The 22,646-nt window shown below is 39.0% G+C and overlaps 1 protein-coding gene across 1 annotated transcript in view; it reads left to right on the top strand.

Moving 5' to 3' along the window:
- ITGA8 (integrin subunit alpha 8) overlaps positions 1 to 22,646 on the top strand; it is a 102,179-nt gene that overhangs the window by 61,701 nt on the left and 17,832 nt on the right. Inside the window, exons 22-27 of the mRNA XM_085227351.1 lie at positions 1,140 to 1,219; positions 4,268 to 4,348; positions 7,613 to 7,718; positions 8,940 to 9,098; positions 14,981 to 15,106; positions 18,103 to 18,216. Coding sequence (XP_085083477.1) covers positions 1,140 to 1,219; positions 4,268 to 4,348; positions 7,613 to 7,718; positions 8,940 to 9,098; positions 14,981 to 15,106; positions 18,103 to 18,216 — 666 coding nt within the window. The remainder of the gene's footprint in view (positions 1 to 1,139; positions 1,220 to 4,267; positions 4,349 to 7,612; positions 7,719 to 8,939; positions 9,099 to 14,980; positions 15,107 to 18,102; positions 18,217 to 22,646) is intronic.

Genomic DNA, 22,646 nt, shown 5'->3' on the forward strand with positions numbered 1-22,646 from the left:
AACCATCTTTTTTTTAAAAGGGAAGCATGTCTGCAAGTTATCTGGCAGGAAATTTCACCGTCAGGCAGTACAGGAGGCAAGAGGGAGGGGAAGTTGTACAAGATTACAGACTGTGTACATTGCTGTCAGCCTCGATGCAAAATTTACGTTTCAAGAATGAACAGATTCAAAACATATGCAGTTGAAATGAGGTAATTAAAAAGATTAATTTAAACATTGCAGTACAATTTTATTAATTTAATGTGGAGGACAGATGGCATCTACCCCTCCTCCTCTGCCACTTGCATACCAGGGCTGTAACCGTGTCTGACAGGAAGGCTGCAGAGACCCCACCATATGCTGATATATATATTCCTTCAATGTCTAGCCCTGTAATTCCATTTGCACTTGAATTAGCTTGTTACTCCATGACTCTTTTGCAAAGCGAATGGAAGTTATCAGCAAGAGGAAGAAGTGGATCTGTAGACTTGAGGTCTATGTAAACATAGGGGAGCACGGATGGAAGCCCTTACACTCTTCAGTTTGGGGAGTTGTGTGTTTTACCCTCTGCCTTCTGTGGCCACAAGCTGCAGTCTGTGGTAAGCTCAACTGCAAGGATAACTTTGAAGTGTTATTCATCTTAACGGAACTATGGCTGCTAGAAGCTGCAGTGTAAAAACCCAAACCAAATCAAATCAAAACATCCTGATTCTGCTACTTCAACCTCCAAAAGAAAAAGGTGATCCATCAGTCCTGCAGCACCTAAAGCATGCTGCTCCTGCCACAGTACAGAGACAACAGAGGGAAGACCTGGAGAATGGGACGAAGTCATGCATGGATGGAGGTAAAGGTGCCAGACAGCTGTTAGTTCTTCTGTCTTGGCAGTGTACAGCAAAGACTGCGTGGAGAAGGGCCCACTGCTGTGTTCTCTGGAGTCTGCTGCTGTCTTCCACTTGATCTTTCCTCTGTACAAGTTTTCCATCTGGCAATGTACACAGGCAGGATGGTATTTTTTTCCTGAAAATAACAAAGTAATATTCTTTCATAATAATTGAAAAAAATAACAGTACCCTATGTAAGTGTGTGAAACTCAACATTAAACAATAATGTTTTCTCAAAGTGAAAAAATCAACTAACCCTTAATTTTGTTTCTTTCACAGTTCTCTACAGGTATCCGATTTTCTGTTCAGCATTTTGAGAATTCAGATTTCAGCATCAATTTTGAGCTGCAAATAAAAAGGTTAGAAGTTTTATCAAGAGTATGGTTATTTAAATTCTGTTGATGTCTGAAGTTCAATGTATAAGAAATTTAACTCTTCAGCATCAGTAGGTTTTTCATGGGCCTATCTTTGGTAGTTTTCTCAGAAGGATTTGTAGAGCTGGATTGTTGTTGGCTTTTAATTTATTAGTTACAGTAGTCTTAGAGCTGTTCTGAGGATTTTACATTGTTAAATTTTAAGTTAATTGATTTTGGTCAGCAGACGAAGAGTCTTCAGCAGATTCACAAAATTTGCACTTGGTTTTCCATTTGGGGATTAATGAATAAACATCACTTTTTAACAAAGTTCTGTATTTAAAAACACGTCATCCTGTGGAAAAAAAAAATGCCACTACTTCATAACAATAAAGAGTGGTTAAAATCTGCTCAGCACTTTTTCTTTTTTTCTTTAAAGATTAATTTTAAAATATTTCTGGTTCTTAAAAATGTTTTCAATTTTTTTATATCTATATTTTTAGATTTACTCTTAAATGAAATTACCTGATTTTTGCTGCCTCAGCATATGCAAAAATGTCTTTTTGTAATCAAATGCTTCATATTTTATAGACTATCTAGTTGAAGTTAATGTCCTTAAGAGAAAAATTATTTTGTTCAGTTCATGTGAATCTGTCATTTTTTATTAGTTTACTCCCCATTTTTGAGGACGAAATATTAATGCTGGAAAACTTTCTGATTTTTGCTGGGCAATCCTTTTCCGTTAGGGGCCAAAAAGCACAGGTCAGGCTGGTTAGGATCACAGCAAACACAAAACCTGAGAGTTTTTCAGTATTTCAGTAGGGCACAGTGCTTCTGCTACCCCTGTCCTCATCAAATATACACCGGAGTTCCTGATGGGGCCCTTGCTGCCCCACACTCAGAGACTTAATTACTAATGTCTGGCCTTTAATGAGGGCCTTGATCATGCTCTGTGTGTTAAATAACTGAGACATTTAAAACGTTGGAGTCATGTTTTCAGAATGTAACCCTTGAGGGAAAAGACGTGCAGAAACTTGGGAAGTGCATAGCAGTGCCACAGAAGACAAAGGGGTCCCTGGACAGGACTCGGTGCTCTGTGGGGAGCATGGCTGCTGAGTTCAGGCCATGCTAACCCAGGCATGGGCATCTCCAGAGAGAGAGAGAAAATATATATAATGTCTATATTGTGGTCCCTGCTCCATAGCACTGTTCATCATCGGGTCATTAATGCAAGTAATGCAGTTATAGATGTGAAACGTGTATCAGAGGTTCTCATCACTCCCCTTTTAATGGAACCCAGTAGGCATGGAGCTTTGAGAAAACTAGATCTTTCCAGCTAGTGAAAGCTGAGGGCAGGTCACTTTGGTAGAAAAAGCGATGAGCAAAAAGTCTGAGCTTCAAGAGACAGCAGCATTTCATACATCCTCCATGATATTTACTGACTGAAATGTAGGAGGAGGAAGCCCTCTCGACTACCGAGAAGGCAGGACAGCTTCCACACACTGATATCAAAATGCTAAGTAGCACTCAGCTGCTTAAGAAAAAATAAGTTTCTTGCATAGGGAATGTTCCCTACAGTGAAAGTATGTTCCTTTGTACATTGCTTCTCAAGCAGCACTGCTGTTCATGCGTTCTTTCTCCTCAGAGAACAGAAAAAGCAAACATTAAAAAAAAAGGAAATGAAATGACCTAAAATGAATTCCTTTTCTGATGTGGATTTTGGTAGCAAGAGAGATGTCCTGGCACCTTTATTTAAACTGTTTTGTTCTCTACAAAACACCGTAATACACAAACACAATTTGAATATCAAATATATGTGATTAAAATCTGTATTTTAACATTATGGAAAGTAGTATTGTAATAGGAGCTGGAGAAAAATTATACTAACAAATTAATGGTACAGGCATTTTTTTTACTTAAAAGCTAATGTTAAATGTTGACTGTAGCTCAAAAAGTGACTGTAAGAGGATTACATCAAAAGTTCAACTGATGTTTGAGGGGAATCTGCATTAGTTTACAAACAAATTAGAACTGCTCCTAATTTTAGCAATCTGTAACCAGAAAGCCTGGATCAAAGCACTGCTGCCCTTTCCTCCTCAGGAGTCAGTTGCTGGGAATGCTGGCCTCCTCCGAATGTTTCCATTTGATTGATGCTACCCAGATGTGATAACAGTAAACTGTGGCAGCTATAGACATTTAGTCTTCACGAAACAAGGAAGTGCTTCCATGCTTGCTTGAGTAAAACCTCCTAACTTAGTGTCATTGATCCTATAGTTAAATATACTCTAAATCTCTAAGTTTTTTTTTTTTCTGTCTTCTGTCTTGAATTTCACCCTGCAAACTGTCCTTTACATGAATGGCCAATACTCACATAAATGGCCGTGTGAAGTGAAACTACCTTTGCTAATAAGGATTGGTAGTAAGAAACAACAATGAAAGGAGGGGGAGCACCATGCTTTAATTGTAGAGGTCTGTGGGAATTATAGTGTAAGCAATGTGGACTGGAGAGGGGAGAGAATAATAAAAGGAAAGAAACCATTTATTTTACTGTTGTTTTTTCTTTCTTTAAAGAAAGAAAGTCTTTAAAGCTTCTGTTATGCAGAAGTCACAAGTTTGGAGAGTCACAGAAGCAAATTTAATTAAAACAAAGCCCATCTTGTTCATTAACATTGCCTCCTCCAATGCATGAAACAGCACTGTATTCTGTTAGAATGTTCCTATTCATACAGATAGCCAAGTTGAACAAGGAAACTTAAATGATATTCTGAATCAAATAAATTTGTACCATTTTATCCATGCATATGATTCTTTAAATGTAGTTTGAGTTGATTATATTATGAAATGTTCAATGAACTCAAATGATATCAAACTGAAATACAAATCTCCCCAAAAAAAAGCCTGAGGAATGGCAATAACAAGCCCCATGTTGTATAATGTCCAGTGGCACCACTTCCTAACTGCGGGCCTCGTGGGTGTTCAGTTCTGTATCTATAACAGTCTAGAGTTATGCTGAAAAAAAATATATTTTTTAACCTTTGTACAAATCTTTTCCAGTTCTAATAAGGTTAATTCCACCAGCAATTTAGTTAACCTTCATATCAACATCACTGCTGCGGCTCAGGTGCAGGTCAGAGGGTAAGTATTCCACCATTTCAATTCAGAAACAGAACTATTTTTTGTCAAGAGCAGAAATGATAGTGATTTCTGTGGAGTTAGTAATGATGATAGAGAAATGAGTTGGATGGGATTTTTGTATCCATTGCATTCTTTCTGTGACATGATACGTTCTTTGTAATGAGAAGCTCTGTAGTAAATAGATAGGTAGATGCCAAAAATGGCAAAAACAACCTTGGCTGTTAAAAGGAGCGTGCTTCTGAGTGGAAAAAGAGGCTGGAGTTATTGCCTGCACAGCTACGGAACAGGTTGTTAAATACAGAGCAATTATTTAATTGAATGACTTCCAGTTTCTTTACTCATAAGCCTTTTGTTTTTCATTTTAACTGTAATATGCGTGTACAAAGGAAAATTCCCAAATGCTTTGTTGACAGATTTTGCTTATTACTCAGAGATGTTGAAGCATACAGCTCCACTGGAACTATTTGCTCATTATTTCCTACATAAAAATGAAAGAAAGTCTGAGTCCACATTTGGACTGCAAAATGTCTTACACTGGTTCGCCTACTGCTCTGCAAAGGCTTGGATGAAGTATGACTACAATCATTATAAGCTGTACTGAGAAGACTACGGTTACCAAACTGCATCAGTGTGTATGCATATATACTTACACAGTAAATGCATGGAAATGCTATCTCTATGAGAACGAAAACAATCTCCAATATTCTCCTTAAAGGCAATTTGAGATAACTCCTTAGTTCATTCAATGAGTAGTTGCTCAGATAACTAAAATTTTATTATGCTGCTCACTTCTTTTTTTCTATAAAAATCTTAAGTGTTTTATAGCTGTAACCATGATATTCCACTGCTGAAAAAGTTGTAGAGGAATGAGGGATGCAGGAAGGAAGGAATTTGGACTGCAAGGACTTGCACCAGGCAGAGTTTTTATTGCATATCGAACATAACCATTTTTTTGTAGAACTTATTTATCTTATTTTTCAGTGGTCACATTTGGCTGATCATTAGCACCTAAAAGTCTAGGAGAAATCTAGATTTCTGTTTAATTTGACCCAATTTTACTACTTCAATGTTCATAAAAATCTATTAAAACTAAAGTGCACATTTTTATATTCTTTATGATTATTTTAATAGCATGTCTACAGTTGCACTTTGTAATTCTGTAGGTGAGAAAAACACTGTGCTGGGAATGTAATAGAAAGCACTGACTTTTAAAACCTTATGCCTACTTCTTTTTATCTGTGTACACACTGTGTTTTGCGAAGTTTTGTGGTAGCTAAAGGTCGTGGCTTTTCTAGCTACACGGGAAAGTTCCCACTCTCCAAAGACAATCTGTAATTAAAGTTCTTACTGGAAGTGAAGCCATTTGTGAAAGATTAGGCTAAGTACCTCATCTGTGAACAAGTTGGACTTAATACCTCATCTGAAATAACATATTATGAATAGAGAATACAGGAATCATGGAATCACCAAGATTGGAAAAGACCTCCAACATCATCCAGTCCAACTGTACACCTGCCACCAATATTTCTCTACTATGTGTTTTATTTTCTGTATTATTTGGTTTTGCTTGTAAATTTGTCTTCTGACATTTTTCTTGGTAGGAGCTAATTAGCATTTTGAATTCTGGGGAAGTATATAGATCTAGCAGGATATGCCAGAATGCTTAACATTTCATGAAGTTTTGTACTTTGACTGGGTGGCATTAAGTTGTCCTTCTCTCTGGTCCCACATGGTTTGAGAAGCTATACTCTGTGGAAAATTTTATCAGACATTTATTTCATTGTATATGACATAAGAGCTGAAAGTGGGAGCATTTTTTCCTCCTAAACTATTATAGAAATGTCAGCATTTCTAACAAAAGAATCCATTCCTCTATTCTCTAAGGAAAAAACTGTATCTAGAATGATGCTTCTTCTGTTTTGACTCAAGCAAAAGGGAATTAACATCAGTGAACAGAAGTCACATCATTTTACTCAAATGTTATACTGTGGAAAAAAAAAAGTTTTTTGACAATTTTTTTTGTCAGCAAACTCCCAGCCTTTCCTCTAAGCTAAAGAATCTGAAAGCCAGCAAAGCTAAGTGAGAGCTGACTATTGGGGAAAAAAAAAAAAAAAAATTAAAAAGGGTAATGCCTTCTGCTTTAGCACCGAGGGTGCTTCTATTACCGGCAGATGGCAGCTGCCTGGGCCAGAACTCATATGCCTTGCTGAAAGAAACTCTTGGGATCTGGTTTCCCAAGCTCTCAACAACTTAGAGAGGTTAAAGTTGGCATCTGAGTGAAGCCCCTCTAGGGAGCTTCCATTTGTTATGGGAAATAATGCTTCTGATTGAAATGGAAATGTTAACGGGAGACTATTTAGTCCTTTATTGAAATCAGACACAGAAGGGAGAAGTAGAATAGAAGAACTAAACAAAGATGTCAAATTCTAAGCTGCTGTTTTTTGACTTTTTTTTTTCATTTATGTTCGAATTTCACTGTGAATATTTTAAGGATGTTTCAGCAATTCCCTATATGTCACTTTGTTTGCAAAACAAATAGGAAAGCCTGGAGTAAGGTTCATGCTGTAACCTTAAATTCAGTTTCTTGATAAGCTAATTTCCACTGCAACTTCATGGAAGTCATCTGCCCTACCTGTACTTCATTTTTTCAACCTATAAAATGGGGTATATTACTACCTTTCAGTTTCTTTAAACGAATAGTATAAGGCAAATTCACGATCAGAGGAATTTTATATATATATATATATATATATATATATATATAATATTATTATTTATATGTAATATATATATTATATATATAATATCTGATCGTGAATATATATATATTATATATATATAAATATATATTTTATTTTATTTTTGTGGGGAAGGAAGATGCATAGCATTGAGTATATACAGGCTTTAAGTGTGAAAATATATTATTTACGTATCATTACTCTAGTTGTGTGAATGAAGTATATATATGCCTCATCGGTGAAAATGATGTGAATGCCAGGAGACTGCATTCCTCTTCGCCAGTAGAGAAAGTCACTCAGTTGTCTGGAAGGAATTACCTCTCCATGGAAGTGTGGAACTAAACGGTCACCCTCGGTAGCTGTAAGGATGGGGCAGTACTTTATGAAGCATCATGTTGCTTCCATACCAATAGGCAAACCTCTCCTATTGACAATGAATGTGCCCTTCTATAATAGTCTTAGGTTTGTGGTTGTTTTTTTTTTTTCTTAACGTAATGCAGCTGACCACTCATTTTATGTATTACAGAGTCTCTCACCCACCACAAATTGTTCTGCCTCTTCACAACTGGGAACCCAAAGATGAACCTACAAAAGAAGAAGAAATTGGTCCATTAGTTGAACACATCTATGAGGTAATAATGATATATGATTACATAGTATCTTACACTGCTCCTAGTGAAATCCTGATGAATTTGAATTATTGTCTTTATCAGCATCTAAAGCCATGCATGTAAATATTCCCACTTCAGAACATGACCCATATTTAATCTGGGAACTCACAACCCTTTTCACATTAGCAAAGGAGACGCTAGTTTATGTTTGAAATCTGCCTTTGACATTTAAGAGATCTATAAATATTTAGGATGCTTGGCAAAAATTAAAAATAGTGCTTAAAACTCACTATAGCCAACATCAAATATTTTCACTTGGCTGTTTTTTCATTAAAAGCTATGAGGAGAAGAGTTCAGGTTAGAAACAAGTATCCTGAATGAACTGTATGGAAAAAAGCATCTTTGGAATCTGATGGATGACCTTCATTCAAGGGTATAAATCAGAATGCCTCATATGTGGTTACAATTCACAAATCAGTCCTCAAGAGCTTAACCGACAGTGTAAGATTAAAATTTGCTTGATGTAATGAACTGTAGTGGATCAGACTATAAAATACAAAGTCTTACTTGTTTTATCCTCATCTTAACATATTTCTCTAAACTGAAAAAATCTAACAAATCTTCCTAGCTCACCCACCCGTTTGTGGAGCAAAATATGTGATTTTTTTTTTCCTCAGAAAATAATGCTATTTTGTGATATTACTTCAGGAAAGCTTGTTCCTTTTTCTCTTGGGAAATTTGAACTAAGAAATGCTGAAAATAGAGTTCTTAATCACAAAAATTACTTTAGGCTCCGCTGTCTCTTCTAATCCTTCACCCTGAAATGTGATTCTTTTGTGTCATGAAATTTCGCCTGTTTTCAGTATTTTTTGTTCTGGTTGTTGTGTATATTTTTACAGTGCTAATCTGTTTTGGTTTGGGTCTTGTTGGGTGGTTTTTTTCAGGTCATTTCAGGTCTTTCATACACAGGAAAAAATGGGAAAGGTGATGGCTTTTTTCAAAACAATCTTAGACAAAAAAAGCTCTTCTCCCATATTTGCTTTCTAACTAATATGAGAAGGTTCTTTTTCACTGCCTGCCACAGATTTTCCATCAATAAAATGATGATGATAATCTATACCTCTTTCCAAAAGTACTTCAGGATTATAGATGTTAAGAATTTGGAAATATCAAAGTGAAGACTGATGCATTTTTTGTTATTATTTTCTGCCTTTGACAGCACTGATAATGTTTGTTTCCCAGCTTCACAATATAGGACCAAGTGCCATTAACAATACAGTTCTCCATGTCGGTTGGCCTGCATCCAGTCGAGAAGAGTTTCTTCTTTACATTCTACATATTCAGACACATGGACCACTGCACTGTCAAACAAGCTCTCCTATTAATATAATGCAAATCAGCGTAAGTCACCCACTGTTGTTTTTAATTCCATCCCTATCTACATTTGCTTGTGTTTTCTCTGCCTACAACTTCACAATGGGATGGAGTTTTTTTGGAAATTTTTCACAATAGCCCTGAGATCATTTTCATGAGTAAAAAGCAAACTAGAGATAGTCCAGAATGTGACTAATGTGGCAGCTGCATTATGTGATATGTGCTGTGTAATGAACTCTTATCAGCAGAAGGCTATATGTTTGATTCAGTATCACAGCTTGAGAGTACAGCACAGGGTGCTTTTGGCCCTCTCTGCTACCAGGCTCTCACTGCTGGCTCCTCCGCGGATAGACAGGGTTTCTGCAGGGCTGCTGCACATCAGTCAATTGCAGCACGTGTTGTGGGCAGGGACTAATTCCTTGCACTAAGTATATGATGCATGTATTTATTATCATATACTATATTTTGTAGTGTAGTTAAGTTCAACATAGTTTGAGACAGTATACTCTATACAATGAGTCACTTTAAAAGCATATATATCTTTCTGCCTATCTTAGGGTGATTGTGATTTTGATATATCAAATAACATTATTTGAATATCACATAAAACAAACTAGATTCTGCATCAAGTATACTCCAGAAACGGTTTCGTGTATTGCTACCTGATAAAAGGATTTCTACAGACTACGATTATTTTTATGCCTTAATCAATATTAACTCATAAAATTTGCAACTTTGTGGCAACATGACAGGCTTTTTGTTTTCTTTCCTACTTGGAAATTGTTCTATAATTATTTTAATTGTGCCAACAAAAGGGAAAAAAAAAATCCCCACTTGTTTTTTCTTGGTAGTCCTATGCATTTTCTGCTGTCCAAATTGTTTCTCCTTCCATGGATGTGGTTCTTGTTTTGCAGCAGAGCTGCAGATCTCAGTTTGGACGTGGCAGGACCGAGGAATAGCCTGGTCACAGCCTCCTCAGCACAGTGCTGATAGGCAGTAGGGTCTCAAAGCCTGTTTTAAGGTCTGTGTTTGTGATGGCAGATCCCTCAGAAAGAACTGGGTTTGGCTCAAAGTCAGAAGATTTAGCAAAGCACAGCTTTCCTTATTATCCCATCAAAAATAAGGTATCCAGTTTATTAAGCATAACTGATTCCAGACACTTCTGGAATAAGCACCACTTCTCAAGTGTAACCAGTAGTCTGTTAAACATCTTGTGGGGAGAGTTGCATTTCAAATGCTTAAACTGTTCTACGTCTTCTGCTTACCAGGAGCTAAGCTGATTACAGTGGAGAGAAGTGGAGACAGCTTTGTAGCCGACAGGATTGCTCTCCATGACAAGTCTTTTGCTTACAGAGATAGAAATACGCTATGTAATCACAAAAATATAGAAAAAAATCATGTAAAACAAACACATTATGGCTAAATTTTATTGTTCCACTCAAGGAAGGCAGAGATGAGTTAGGATTCTATCTTTCCATTTAGTTTTACTACAGGATGGAAATGGAAACGAGGGGAAACTCAAGATGTTTCCATTTTGTATGCAAAACACAACAAGTTTGGAAATAATATTTTTTTCTATGATCTTTTGCACCTCATTTCCACTTATTTTTTCAAAGCAGTGAGGAACAGGAAGCCGAGCTACCCAATTTTTACTTGCAACCCTAGGAGCTCAAAGCCACTGCTCAGATCAGGTTGCAAATAATGTAAGGGAGTTCAGCATTCTTCCCCTGACTACTGAATGCTGCTTTGAGTTTCACTTTAGAAGCCAGGATGGGAACACTACTGTCAGGAATGCAGAGCCTGTCAGTGGAATAGTGCCAAAGTTCTGAATAACATTTTCAGGGCAATGTATTTTTTGATGATTATTTTTATGTTTCTTGAGTTTACTTTACCTCTCCTATTTGATAATGGTTACATCTGTTACCTAAACAAGAATTGTGAGGCTTGTGTGAAATTTCTTGTTGAAATCACAGTCCATTTGTCATAGCAGAAGATAGCTTCAGTCACTACTGCAAGAATTAAACATCCTTTCCTTGTTTTAGCTTTCAGAGCACTGAACATCATGAATACACAATTGGTTTCAAATACTTCATGCTTATGTACTGCTTCAGATGGGAAGAGGATAGGGAGGTTTAGTATAAACATCAGGCTGTCTGGCTCCGATTTCCAAATAAGGCTAAGGACATGACATGCCTGGCTCCTCTTGGATTTCAGAACCTTGCATTCTTAGGGTGGCTGGGTGTTTCCCCTTAAAAATGACTTAGATTGATGACTTTCAATTAAAGTGGTATATTGCTTCCCATTGTTGAATTTACTTTCTTGTAGAAAGCTTTCCATCAAGTTTCATTGTTTCATTTCCAAAGATAAATTTTGATTGTAAATCTATACACACATGGGAAGAGTCCTCTTTAGGGGCGTTTCTGTAGCTTCTCTTTTTCTCATAGTGGTGATAGTAAAATTATTAATCTTGCAAATGGTGTGAAGAGAAAGAAGAGGGCTGATTGAATGTATGGAACAAATTCACTGCACAAAGGAGCTCAGTATGCTAGGATGCTTCAGTCTGTGCACAGATATAATCTACAAGATGGGAAGTGGCGGGGACAGCGTTGTGGGGGACTGACTGCCCTCAGCCTGCTCCTGCACAGGAATGCCATGTGTTCACAGCACAGGAACTGGAGCATCAAGTGAAGCTTGCAGTCAGATTCAAAGCAAGCAGAAGGAAGTGGTGGTTCGTGCAACAGGCATTGGATGTCTGGAACTTGTTGCCAGAGGAAGCAGCTGGGGTTAAAAGTTTACGTGAGTTTAGGAGAGGACTGGACACATTTGCAAAAGAGAAGGCCAGTTAAGATTATTAAATGAACAGAAAGTTCATTTGCATCAGGAAGTCCCTAAGCATGAAGCTGAAAGTTATTAGAAGAGGGTATGGCAAATGCATGCCTTGTTCCTGCTCTTCCTTCCACATCTGTTTGAAGGCAGGGCTGTTGAGAAAGGGCTCAGCAAGCTTGGACCTTTGGCCTGATTCAGTATTTATGAGATTTTTTTTGTGTCTGTAAATACCAGAGGGACAGACAGTGGTTTCTGACTGCAGTGGACAGTACAGAACACATGGAGTAAAAGCCACCACATGGGTAAGCTGCACCTGCTGACAAGCTCTGACATACTCCCAAGTTGTCACAAAGGCTGTGTCCTCTGTGCTGCAGAGCTCTCAGCAGTGTCTGCCACTTCTGATCACACAAAAAGTCCTCTTCCTGAACATTCCTGATAGAATGCTGCACATTGCAGCAGAGGTTAGAAAAGGAGGAAGGCTAAACTAGGTTTTGAATGAGAAATTGAGGAACTGGAGATACCTGGAAATCTGCTCAAGGTGATGAGGCTCACAGTACAGTTTTCCCAGTGGGGAAACTAAGAAAGGTGCAGTAGGCCTTGCACAGAAGGAGAATCCATTTTAAGTAAGGCATCATGTGTGAAATATGTGCCATATAGAATGGCTGTGGAGGCAGAGTTGTCCTGTGCTATTGGCTCAAGACAGATAAAATAATATCTTTAACCTGCTATCTTTTACCTGGTATCTTTAACCCGAATACTTAGGCTACTAGAGGAATTCTGCTTTTAAACTGTTGCAGGAGACATTCATGTTTTTCATAGCCCCTCTGGACTGTTTTCAACCTTAGCTGTAAATAATTCACTAGCAAAGATGCTCACAGAATCACAGAATTGTAGGGGTTGGAAGGGACCTCTAGAGATCATCGAGACCAACCCCCCTGCCAAAGCAGGTTCCCTACACCAGGTCGCACAGGTAGGTGTCCAGGCGAGACTTGAATATCTCCAGAGAAGGAGACTCCACAACCTCCCTGGGCAGCCTGTTCCAGTGCTCCATCACCCTCACCGTGAAGAAGTTCTTACGCACATTCGTGCGAAACTTCCTGTGCTGCAGCTTATGTCCGTTTCCCCTCGTCCTGTCTCCATGTACCACTGAAAAGAGACTGGCCTCACCGTTATGGCCGCAACACCTCAGATATTTATAAACCTGGATCAGGTCCCCTCTCAGTTGTCTTTTCTCAAGGCTAAACAGACCCAGTTCACTTAGCCTTTCTTCATAGGGGAGATGCTCCAGGCCCTTCACCATCTCTGTGGCCCTCCGCTGGACTCTTTCCAAGAGATCCCTGTCTTTTTTGAACTGGGGAACCCAGAACTGGACACAGTACTCCAGATGAGGCCTTACCAGGGCAGAGTAGAGGGGGAGGATCACCTCCCTCGACCTGCTGGACACGCTCTTCTTAATGCACCCCAGAATGCCATTGGCCTTTTTGGCCACGAGGGCACACTGCTGGCTCATGGCCAACCTGTCGTCCACCAGGACGCCCAGGTCCCTCTCTGCAGAGCTCCTCTTCAGCAGCTCATCCCCCAGCCTGTATTGGTGCATGCAATTATTCCTCCCTAGGTGTAAGACCCTACACTTGCTTTTGTTGAACCTCATCCAGTTTCTTACTGCCCAGCTCTCCAGCCTGTCCAGGTCTCGCTGAATGGCAGCACAGCCTTCAGGCGTGTCAGCCAATCCTCCCAACTTCGTATCATCAGCAAACTTGCTGAGGGTGGCCACTATCCCCTCATCAAGGTCATTGATGAAGATGTTGAACAAGACCGGACCCAGCACAGACCCCTGGGGGACACCACTGGTTACAGGTCTCCAGCCAGACTCTGCACCACCACCGACAACCCTCTGCGCTCTGCCAGTCAGCCAGTTCTCAACCCACCTCACTGTCCACTCATCTATCCCACACTTCCTCAGCTTTGTTAAGGATGTCGTGGGAGACAGTATCAAATGCCTTTCTAAAATCAAGGTAGACTTCATCTACTGCTCTTCCCCCATCCACCCAGCATGTGACAGCATCATAGAAGGCCACCAAGTTGGTCGAGCACGACCTCCTCTTGGTGAACCCATGCTGACTACTCCTGATAACCTCCTTTTCTCCCAGTTGTCTGGAGATGGTATCCAGCACAAGCTGTTCCATCACCTTTCCAGGGACGGAGGTGAGGCTGAAAGGCCTATAATTACCCGGATCTTCCTTCTTGCCCTTTTTGAAGACCGGAGTGACATTGGCTATCCTCCAGTCTTCAGGGACCTCCCCTGTTATCCAAGACCTCTCAAAAATGATGGAGAGCAGTTCGGCAATGACCTCCGCCAGCTCTCTCAGCACACGTGGATGCACCCCATCAGGTCCCATGGACTTGTGGACCTTAGTACTGCCTAGGCGCTCACACACGTCCTCTTTCCTGACTAAAGGGAAGTCTCCCATTCCCCAGACCCTCTCACTAATCTCCAGGGTGTGGGAAACCTGAGGGAGAGCCTTTTCACTGAAGATGGAAGTAAAGAAGTAAAGATGCTAATCTATTAAAAAAAAAAAAAGTAATTGTAAAAATGATCAAGTATTTTAATGGATCTACATATGTATCAGTTGTCTTTGTATACTGAGGGCTTCTTCAAGGCATGTCATTATATTGTGGGGGTTTTTTGTCATCATTATAGAAGTCTATATATCCTGGTGAAAGAATCCTAGAAAGAGAATTCCCACGTTATCACATGGAGAAGCAGAGATTTACTAGCTACTCAATCGTTCCCTTGTTGCAAAGGATGCTTCTCACTGAAGGTCTCAATCCGGCCCCAAGAGTGTAACAAAAATAAGTGCAGTGTGAAAAAATGTCATCTACTGTAATCCCTATAGCCACGTAATATGTTGCTGTGCTACTGCTAATCATACTCTGAATGAAGACAGTACATTTTCACATTGGTGCTGTTAAAATGAAAAAACAATGTTAATCCAAAATTGAAAACCTCTGAGAAGGGAACCAGTCCGTTAGATTCATCGTATGGATATATCATTAATATTCACTTTTTTTTCTCTTTGTAGTTTGCTATTCCACAGGACACTCCTGAACTTGCTGCTTTTTTATATAATTCCACGATTTCTCATTACATCAGGAGAAGGGAGGTAGCCATGGCAGAACCTTACAGGAGGAACGCTGCAAAAATACTGGTGAGCTGACTAAAATCTGTACACTGGGACTATAAGTGCAGTGCAGCCCTGGTGGCTGTTGGTTTGACAGTTTATTTATAGACTCATAAAAAGTACCTCATGCTTAAAATGAAAGTTTTCATGTGAAGTAACAGCTCTGACATACGAATACTTTGGAGCATATTTGGTGCCAGTAAGTACTTACATACAATGGAAAGATAAGGACTCCTTCCCCTTCCAGGACCACAAGCAAGGCAGATGGGACAAGTCACCACATTTTTAATGTTCCAACCATCAGTGGAGGTGTTTAAAATTATGAGCAAGAGCAAAATTCTATCTCACGGCTAGTCCAGGAAAATAGTTCTGTTTAGTCAGTCTGGTACCTGAGTGTTTGTACATAAATGCATTTTCAGATGGATTTTCGGTTTTTTTCACTCCTGCATTCTGAGTCCAATCTCAGGGATACTTCAGCATTGTAGGCATCAGCTTCCTTGGCCTGGAGGCTGCATTCAGAGTTGGTGACCTAAAGGTCAGTGGTGGGATCCACGCAGTCAGTGCTTTCCTTTTACTTTTATGAACCTTGGGCAAGGTTTATTTCATGTCACGCAGTCTCTTATTAAGCTACTTACTGCAAGCTCATATTTGGATTCCTTGACATCACTAAAATTTGGTAGGAAGAAAAGAACCTCATAGATGTGGGAGTTCTAGAGTAATGCAATAATTACACTACTTCTGAATGTTAATTTGTCAATTTTTATAACAGGAAAAAGAACATGAAAGTAATGAACCCCATAATGTAATTAAAAGCAAAAAGCATTAATGAACCCATTTGAAAAAATAATCACTGCTGATGCCTATGTAATTCTTTCATCAATCTAATGCCTAGGGAAGCATCATTCCTCTGAGACTGAAGGAAAAATGCCCGGGCTTTCAGACGTACCGGTCAATACCACAAAACACTTAATCCATTCTTCAGTAATACCTTAATTATCAGTTATCTTCTTCAATGATTAAGCTCATATGCTGCCAACATAGAAATCACTGTAGCAACTGTGAATGGTTAACCAACATTGTAAGTATCCGCTGTGTCTGCACCTTATTACTCAATTTAAAATACGAGGCAGAGATTTTTCAGCTGCTTGATGCAGACTGAGTACATAAGAATATAAAACTGGCACATGTGATGAGCAGTCCTCCCATACAACATGCTTTTGATAAGCACAGATCAGAATGGGATTGGGTATAGTGCCTACCAATGAATATATAGCAAGGCTTTTTCAGGATTGACATAAAAAATAAGTTAAGGTATCATTTATTCTGTTAGAAACTGGTCCCAATTCTTTCTGCCCTCAGCACTGGCTACTAAAGATTAAGAAATACATATTTTTAAAAATTTTGACTCATGGAGGATATGTATGGAAAGTGAATGCTGTTGTTGAAAATGGCGAAAGGCAATTTTTTGTTCAAAATTTTATATTTCTTCAGAAGTTATAAGTAATTCTAATTTTCATTAAAACACTTTCACAGAAATGAAAAATGTTCTGAGAACAACTTCTGCTGTTTGTACAGTTTGTTAAACGTTAGGTTACTCTTCCATTAGTTCTACTGTTACAGTGTTCCTAAAAATCACTATGGACTAACTGCATTACTACATAGAAATATGTGTTCCGGCCCTAGAATGTCAGCCAAAAGTAGATTTTTGCATACTAATAATTTATTTTGTTAATATGTTGTTTTGGCCACTATGATTAATAGATACAGCTCTCCTCCTTCCTGCAAGATAAATAAATCTGGATGGAGGATGTTTAAATATGAAAAGCCAAATAAACAGTTACTCTGAAATCCTCATTAAAAAAAAAAAAGTTAATAGTTACAAGCTCCAGTTTCATTTTCAGGCAGATTTTGAGAACAGTGCATAAGTATTTAGCTTCTTGTAATAAGGTAGAATTTGTGGGGAAAGCTGTCCATAAAGATGTTTTCAAATCTATTACGTCTGCCATCATCTCAGTTTCTGAAGTACAGGCTCTGGTAGTGCAGCCATTCTCCCTCCCCCAGAGGAACACACTTGTGTGAAATAACCTTTGCCATTGAGGTCACAAGATTTTCTGTCAGGAGAGTTGATAAAAAGCATCCATAAGAAAAGGAATCTCTGCTTTGTTATAAAAATATGAGTCAGATAAAATCATAGCCTTCCTCTGGAATGAAATCCAAACTTTTCAGGTAAAACTCATTTGTATATGTACAACAATACACTTTTTTTTCAAACCTCCACACACTTATAATTGTGTTTCTATGAGATCTGCCTTCTTTTATACCCAAAACAACCGCATTTCTGGGGTTTCCCATGGGACTTTGCTCATTCCCTTCCGTGGCTTCCAGTCAGCTTTTAGCAATTTTTGTGACATTCTTCTGGCAGACTTTAACAGAGTACATGGTTTTGAGTTACTTGACTTTACTTGTGCCTTCGTGTCTGTGTATAAGCCAGAATCACTGCTCATCAACAGCATTTCATGGGCCAGGAGTTTTAAATAAGGCAACTAATGAATCTTAGCAAACATTCTGGCTGCTATAATGTAAATATCAGTAGGAAAACTGGGAGAGTTGGAAGAGGGAAAAGATTTAAGAACATGAATGTAGGCTTCAGGCAGAGAGGACAGAAAAAATACACATTGAAATGATAAAATGATCAATAGAGATAGAACGCGTGCTTCATAGGATTGATGAGTACCTGGACATTTTAAGAGTTCTGCAGATTAGACTGGTGAAAGTTATTACTTTTATTTTCATTACTACAGTAGTTGGTTGTATTTACTGAAGGAAGAAACACAATTTCCTTCTTGGTTTATATTCTCACAGTGGCTCGTGACATATCTCATTTATATTAGTTTACATCACTGGTTTCAGACTGCTTAACTTCTAAAGAAAAAGTCCTTTTTTTTTTTTATAATTTAGACATTTGAAAGTGATTTCATTCATCTTGAAAACAAAAGTATGTCTTCCCTTTGTTTTATACCCAGAACTGTACAAACGTGAAGTGTATCCTTATTTCCTGCACTGTCGGACAACTGGAAAGAGGGAAGAGTGCAGCACTGAAAATCAGGTCCCGGCTATGGGCTGAAACTTTCCTGCAGGTAATGCAAACAAAAAACACTCTATAAACACCAATCCCTACATCTTTTATTTGATTAGTGTATGGAAACTGTTGAGTCACAGCCTGAACTACTGATTGATCACCTGAGGCAAGGGCTGAGTCAGCCATGGGAGCACAGGTGAAGGCAGTTCAGCTGTGTGACCGGAAGAGGTGGAGCCTGGCTGCACCTTTCCTAGACCCCATTTAAGGGCTGACTGCCACTGGGGAAGGATTTCTTTCTGGAGATTGTTCATTTTGGAATTTTCTACTGTGAGCCTAGGACGTGGGTATTTCATTTTTGATTGTTTCTTTCCACCATGGTAGTCTTTCTAACTATGAACCTGTAAAATACCATCCTAACCAGGCCTCTCTTACATTTGTTAATTGTACAATTAGATATTTAGGAATTTAAACTATGAAGTTAAGCAGGCCAAGTGTAAAACCTTGCAAGTTTGACTTCCTTTGAAGGTAATATCTGACTAGTTCTTGTTCAGGTCATGTGCATGTTGCTTACTTTCCTTTAACCTTCTATCAGCCCCTTTCAAACTAATCTCCTGGATCTTCCCTGATGATTCTAAGATGATTTTTAAGCAACTTTACTGCTTTTCTTTCTGCTTTCCTGGGCTGGCCCAAATCAATCATCTCTTAGGATTCTTTAGGATGCACTGCATTCTTTATATTTTTCCAGATGGAAGATCTCTCTAGGAGCTGCACTATAGATAGTGTACAGTGTGTCCAATAAATTTTTTATTTCTTGTCTGTTAAAGTAGGGAAGAAGAAAATGTATCAAGTTCTTATCATGTAATCATACAATGGTTTAGGTTGGAAAGGACCTTAAAGATCATTTTCATCTCCAATATGGCATATAATATTCAAGTAGAGACTACCTGTGACCTACCACTAAAAAACTGGCAGTGTAGAGCATGGAAAGAATGAACTTCTCCTTCCAAATTCTTCCAATTCCAACTTCACCTGCTCTCAGAACTGTATTTATGATATACAAGGCAGAGAGATTGCACTGTGAGCTATAAACTTGTAGCTGGCCACATGACTTTAGTATAATGTGGTTGTCATGGATTTGTCTTTTTACAAGGTCCTTCAGAGGGAATTCTCTCTATGCTGTTGAGAAGGTAAAGTTACTGTGTCTTGTTTTTGAAAATAAAAAAATCCCATGATATATATCACAATCTGAAATGTGAAATTTTCCAGATCTTCACTGCTGTAGTGCTTCTCTGAAAGTTTTGTTTTTCTTAGAGATAACACCTTTAAGTACTGTGCTAAAGAATGATAAGAATATCAGCACTTTGGGTTTGAGTGAATATCTTTAGCTCTGGACAGTACACTGAGAAATTCTTATTTCCGTTTGCTATTAGTGGGAAATAACAGTGATCCTATTGTGATGGAACTGGTAGATTATTGCCTTCCTTCTTCAAGGAATTTAGAATCCTGGTGTTTCTACCAAGAGTGCAGTAGCCTTCCTGTGTTCTCTGTAGCTGTGGGAAAGGAATGGTTTATCCCCACAGTGCCTCTTACCCTAGCAGGAGAACAGCTCAGCTTCCAACAGGAGGTTTAAGTGGAGCTCTTCACACCACTGAAGTTAATTTTTCTTTTTCTGGAAATGTGAAAAGAGAAATTTTTCCTCTTTAACTTGCTTCCCTGGAGAAACCAGAGAGCAAGTGGGCCCTTTGCACACTGGCTAGCCCCTGTTAAATTCATTTTAGAGCATAGCCCAGCTACTTCACTGTCCCTGACACTTCAAGACAGCCAGATAGGCAGAGATTATCTTTGGCTAGAACTATTTATGATAAATTTGATCACTGCTGTGTCCAAGTAATGTTACAAGTGAACCTTCTTCATCATACCAAACAAAAGATAAAGCTTAACTCCCTTTGTTAGCTACAGTACTGGGACCTGGACCTGTCACACTTAGGATATAATCAGGTATTTCTGTTCATTCTGCAGGTGAAATCTAAGTAAATTTGTAAGGACAGAAAGCTTTGTCTTGTTAAAAACAAAACATGTAAATGAAAGCCCTTGCATAGATTCTAGCCCCTGGTTTTCTAGGCCATTTACAGCTATTTCAGTGGGAATTAGTCTCCTGAGTGTTCTGAGTCCAGTTTTGTATGTAGCAGGAAATAACTATAAGAGATTAAACAAATTTAATGAGAAACAGAGTGATTCTCTAAGCTTTCGGTTGTGACAGAGGATGTATAACACTAGCAGAAACTGGCTACAATAGACACAAAGTCTTCTTTTCTTAGTCTCTCCTAATGGACAGAATATTTTTCTAGAATGTAAGCTGAAGAGTTAATATTTAAAAAGTTTAAATACGAGCTTTTTCTAGACAGTAAGCCTAACTTTGTCTCAGGCAGAGGGTAACTGCATGAAATTTAGTGGTGTGGTTTTACAGGAGCAGTGAGACTCATCTTACTTCATTTTAGTCCTCTGAAAGTTATATGCCAGAGCTACTGTTCTAACAGTGTAGGGATCGGGACAAGAAAGAGAAGTGTCTGAAGAGGATGTTTTATGGAGCTGATTCAGAACATCCTTCTCTACTGACTTGATCTGAATGGTGAAGAAGGGTCACAGCTGTGCTTTGGGACACAGTTGTGTGCAAACAGAGGCAGTGCCAGGGAGGATGCTGCAATCCCTTTAGCATCATCTTCTCCTTTAACAGACTCTGCTTGCTATGACTGTTTCTCCCTCCAAATAGTGAGCTTGAGCGGTGGATCCCCATCCTTATGGGAATGAGCCTGTCTGTAGGCTCTGTGGGTGCTGAGACCCATGGCACACACCCATGCAGGTACATCTTTTGGTGCTGCACTGTCCTTGCATACCCTTGCTATCAAACAAGCTTTGGTTTGTTTTGTTTTTTTTAATGGGCTGTGAGGATTTTACGTTTTATCTATATCCTCAGGAAGCATTGCTGTTTCCTTCAGATAGTAGCTTACAGGCCTTATAAAGGCCCAGAAAACCCCACTTGCAGCAACAGGATTTTTCCATATAAAAGCTGGCAGTCCCCTGAGAACTGTTGCATCCTTCCATTTATGTCTAAAAAGCTGCCAGAATAACATGACCCCCCTTCACATGCAAACACATATTGAGAAGAGAGAGAGAGAGGGCAAATAGTGTGGTGGGATCCGATTGCCTTCCTCCCACTCACCTCAAAACAGTTGCCTTTTTCAAAGCCTTTTAAAATTAACGCTTAGTCAGCCACCGCCATAAAAGAAGATAGAACGCAATTAGTTTCCTAAAAAGGGCATTCTTTGCTGTTGGTAAGCCTGTAAACTTTTGTTCCCAAAGTTACTCCAGAAGGAAAGTAAAGTACATCTCAGAAAACTGCTGCTGTGAGCACGTCTGAAATCTGCAGATCCAAATTGAGGATTAAGATACAGACAGAGTAGTCAGGATGTGGTGGTGCTGAGCCAGGACACGATGACCCCACACTACTGCTTTTGTGCAGAAGCTCAAAGGAGAAGTTGCTCTCTCCACAGCAACGTCCCAATTGCTTTTGTACACGCACTTAATGCACAATATTTTCATATGCCAAAGAAGGCAGGATGGTGGTGACAGTGTTCCACAACTGTGTTATAATCCAGGTGAATATATGCTGGTCTGTGAAAGAGCTGTTGTGCTCAATAAAGCTGAGTACAAATTGTCAGTATGCATTTTCTTCTCACAGGATATGCTAATGTCTCCTTACAAATACGTTACTGCAAACTTGGTAAGAATTTGAATTGATTAATGCTTGGATAAAATAATCCATGCTTCTCATTGAAGCTCTGTGGATGAGCCTGTGTATTTTGTTGCCACAGAAGATCCATCTTGTAGTGAGTGATTCTTTCCTGTTCCACTTAGATTATTTGGCAACAACTGACCTCTTTGCCTCCTGACAGTTGTAATCTCTCACCCTAAAGACCAAACTCCCATATAAATAGCAGCTAAATGATATGCTATGGGTAGACACGTTTGAGTAAATAAAGCAGTCCAAATTTCACAAGCAGCCAACAAAGATAGATGCAGACATTGTGCAAAGGCCAAGAAGAATCACAGACCTTTATTGGATTAACTTCAAAGCCTGGCTGCAAATGTGAATCCTTCGCTAAAGCTGATTTTTGGATTCAGACTTGCTGATCTAGCAAATAGTGGCCTGATTAATGCAAAAGAGAAAACAGTTATGTTGTGTGTTGTTAGGGCACTATGATGTCCCCATTTGTCTAATTGGTGTTCCTGACTCATCAGAAGGAGATCCAAGGGGATCCTGACCAGTGTTCTTTGAACTCCAGTGTATATTTTTAATGTAATTCTCAGGAGTTTGGAAAATGAATTTCTAAATGGTGAATCTGCACCATATGTCTGATTTAAAGGCACGCTTCCAGGCTCCAAGCACTTCAGACATTTACAGCCTTATGGGCAGTGGAAATCAGTTCA

Source organism: Meleagris gallopavo, chromosome 6 (genome assembly GCF_905368555.1).
Source record: "Meleagris gallopavo chromosome 6, MGAL_WU_HG_1.1, whole genome shotgun sequence".
In the NCBI taxonomy this organism is placed as follows: domain Eukaryota; kingdom Metazoa; phylum Chordata; class Aves; order Galliformes; family Phasianidae; genus Meleagris; species Meleagris gallopavo.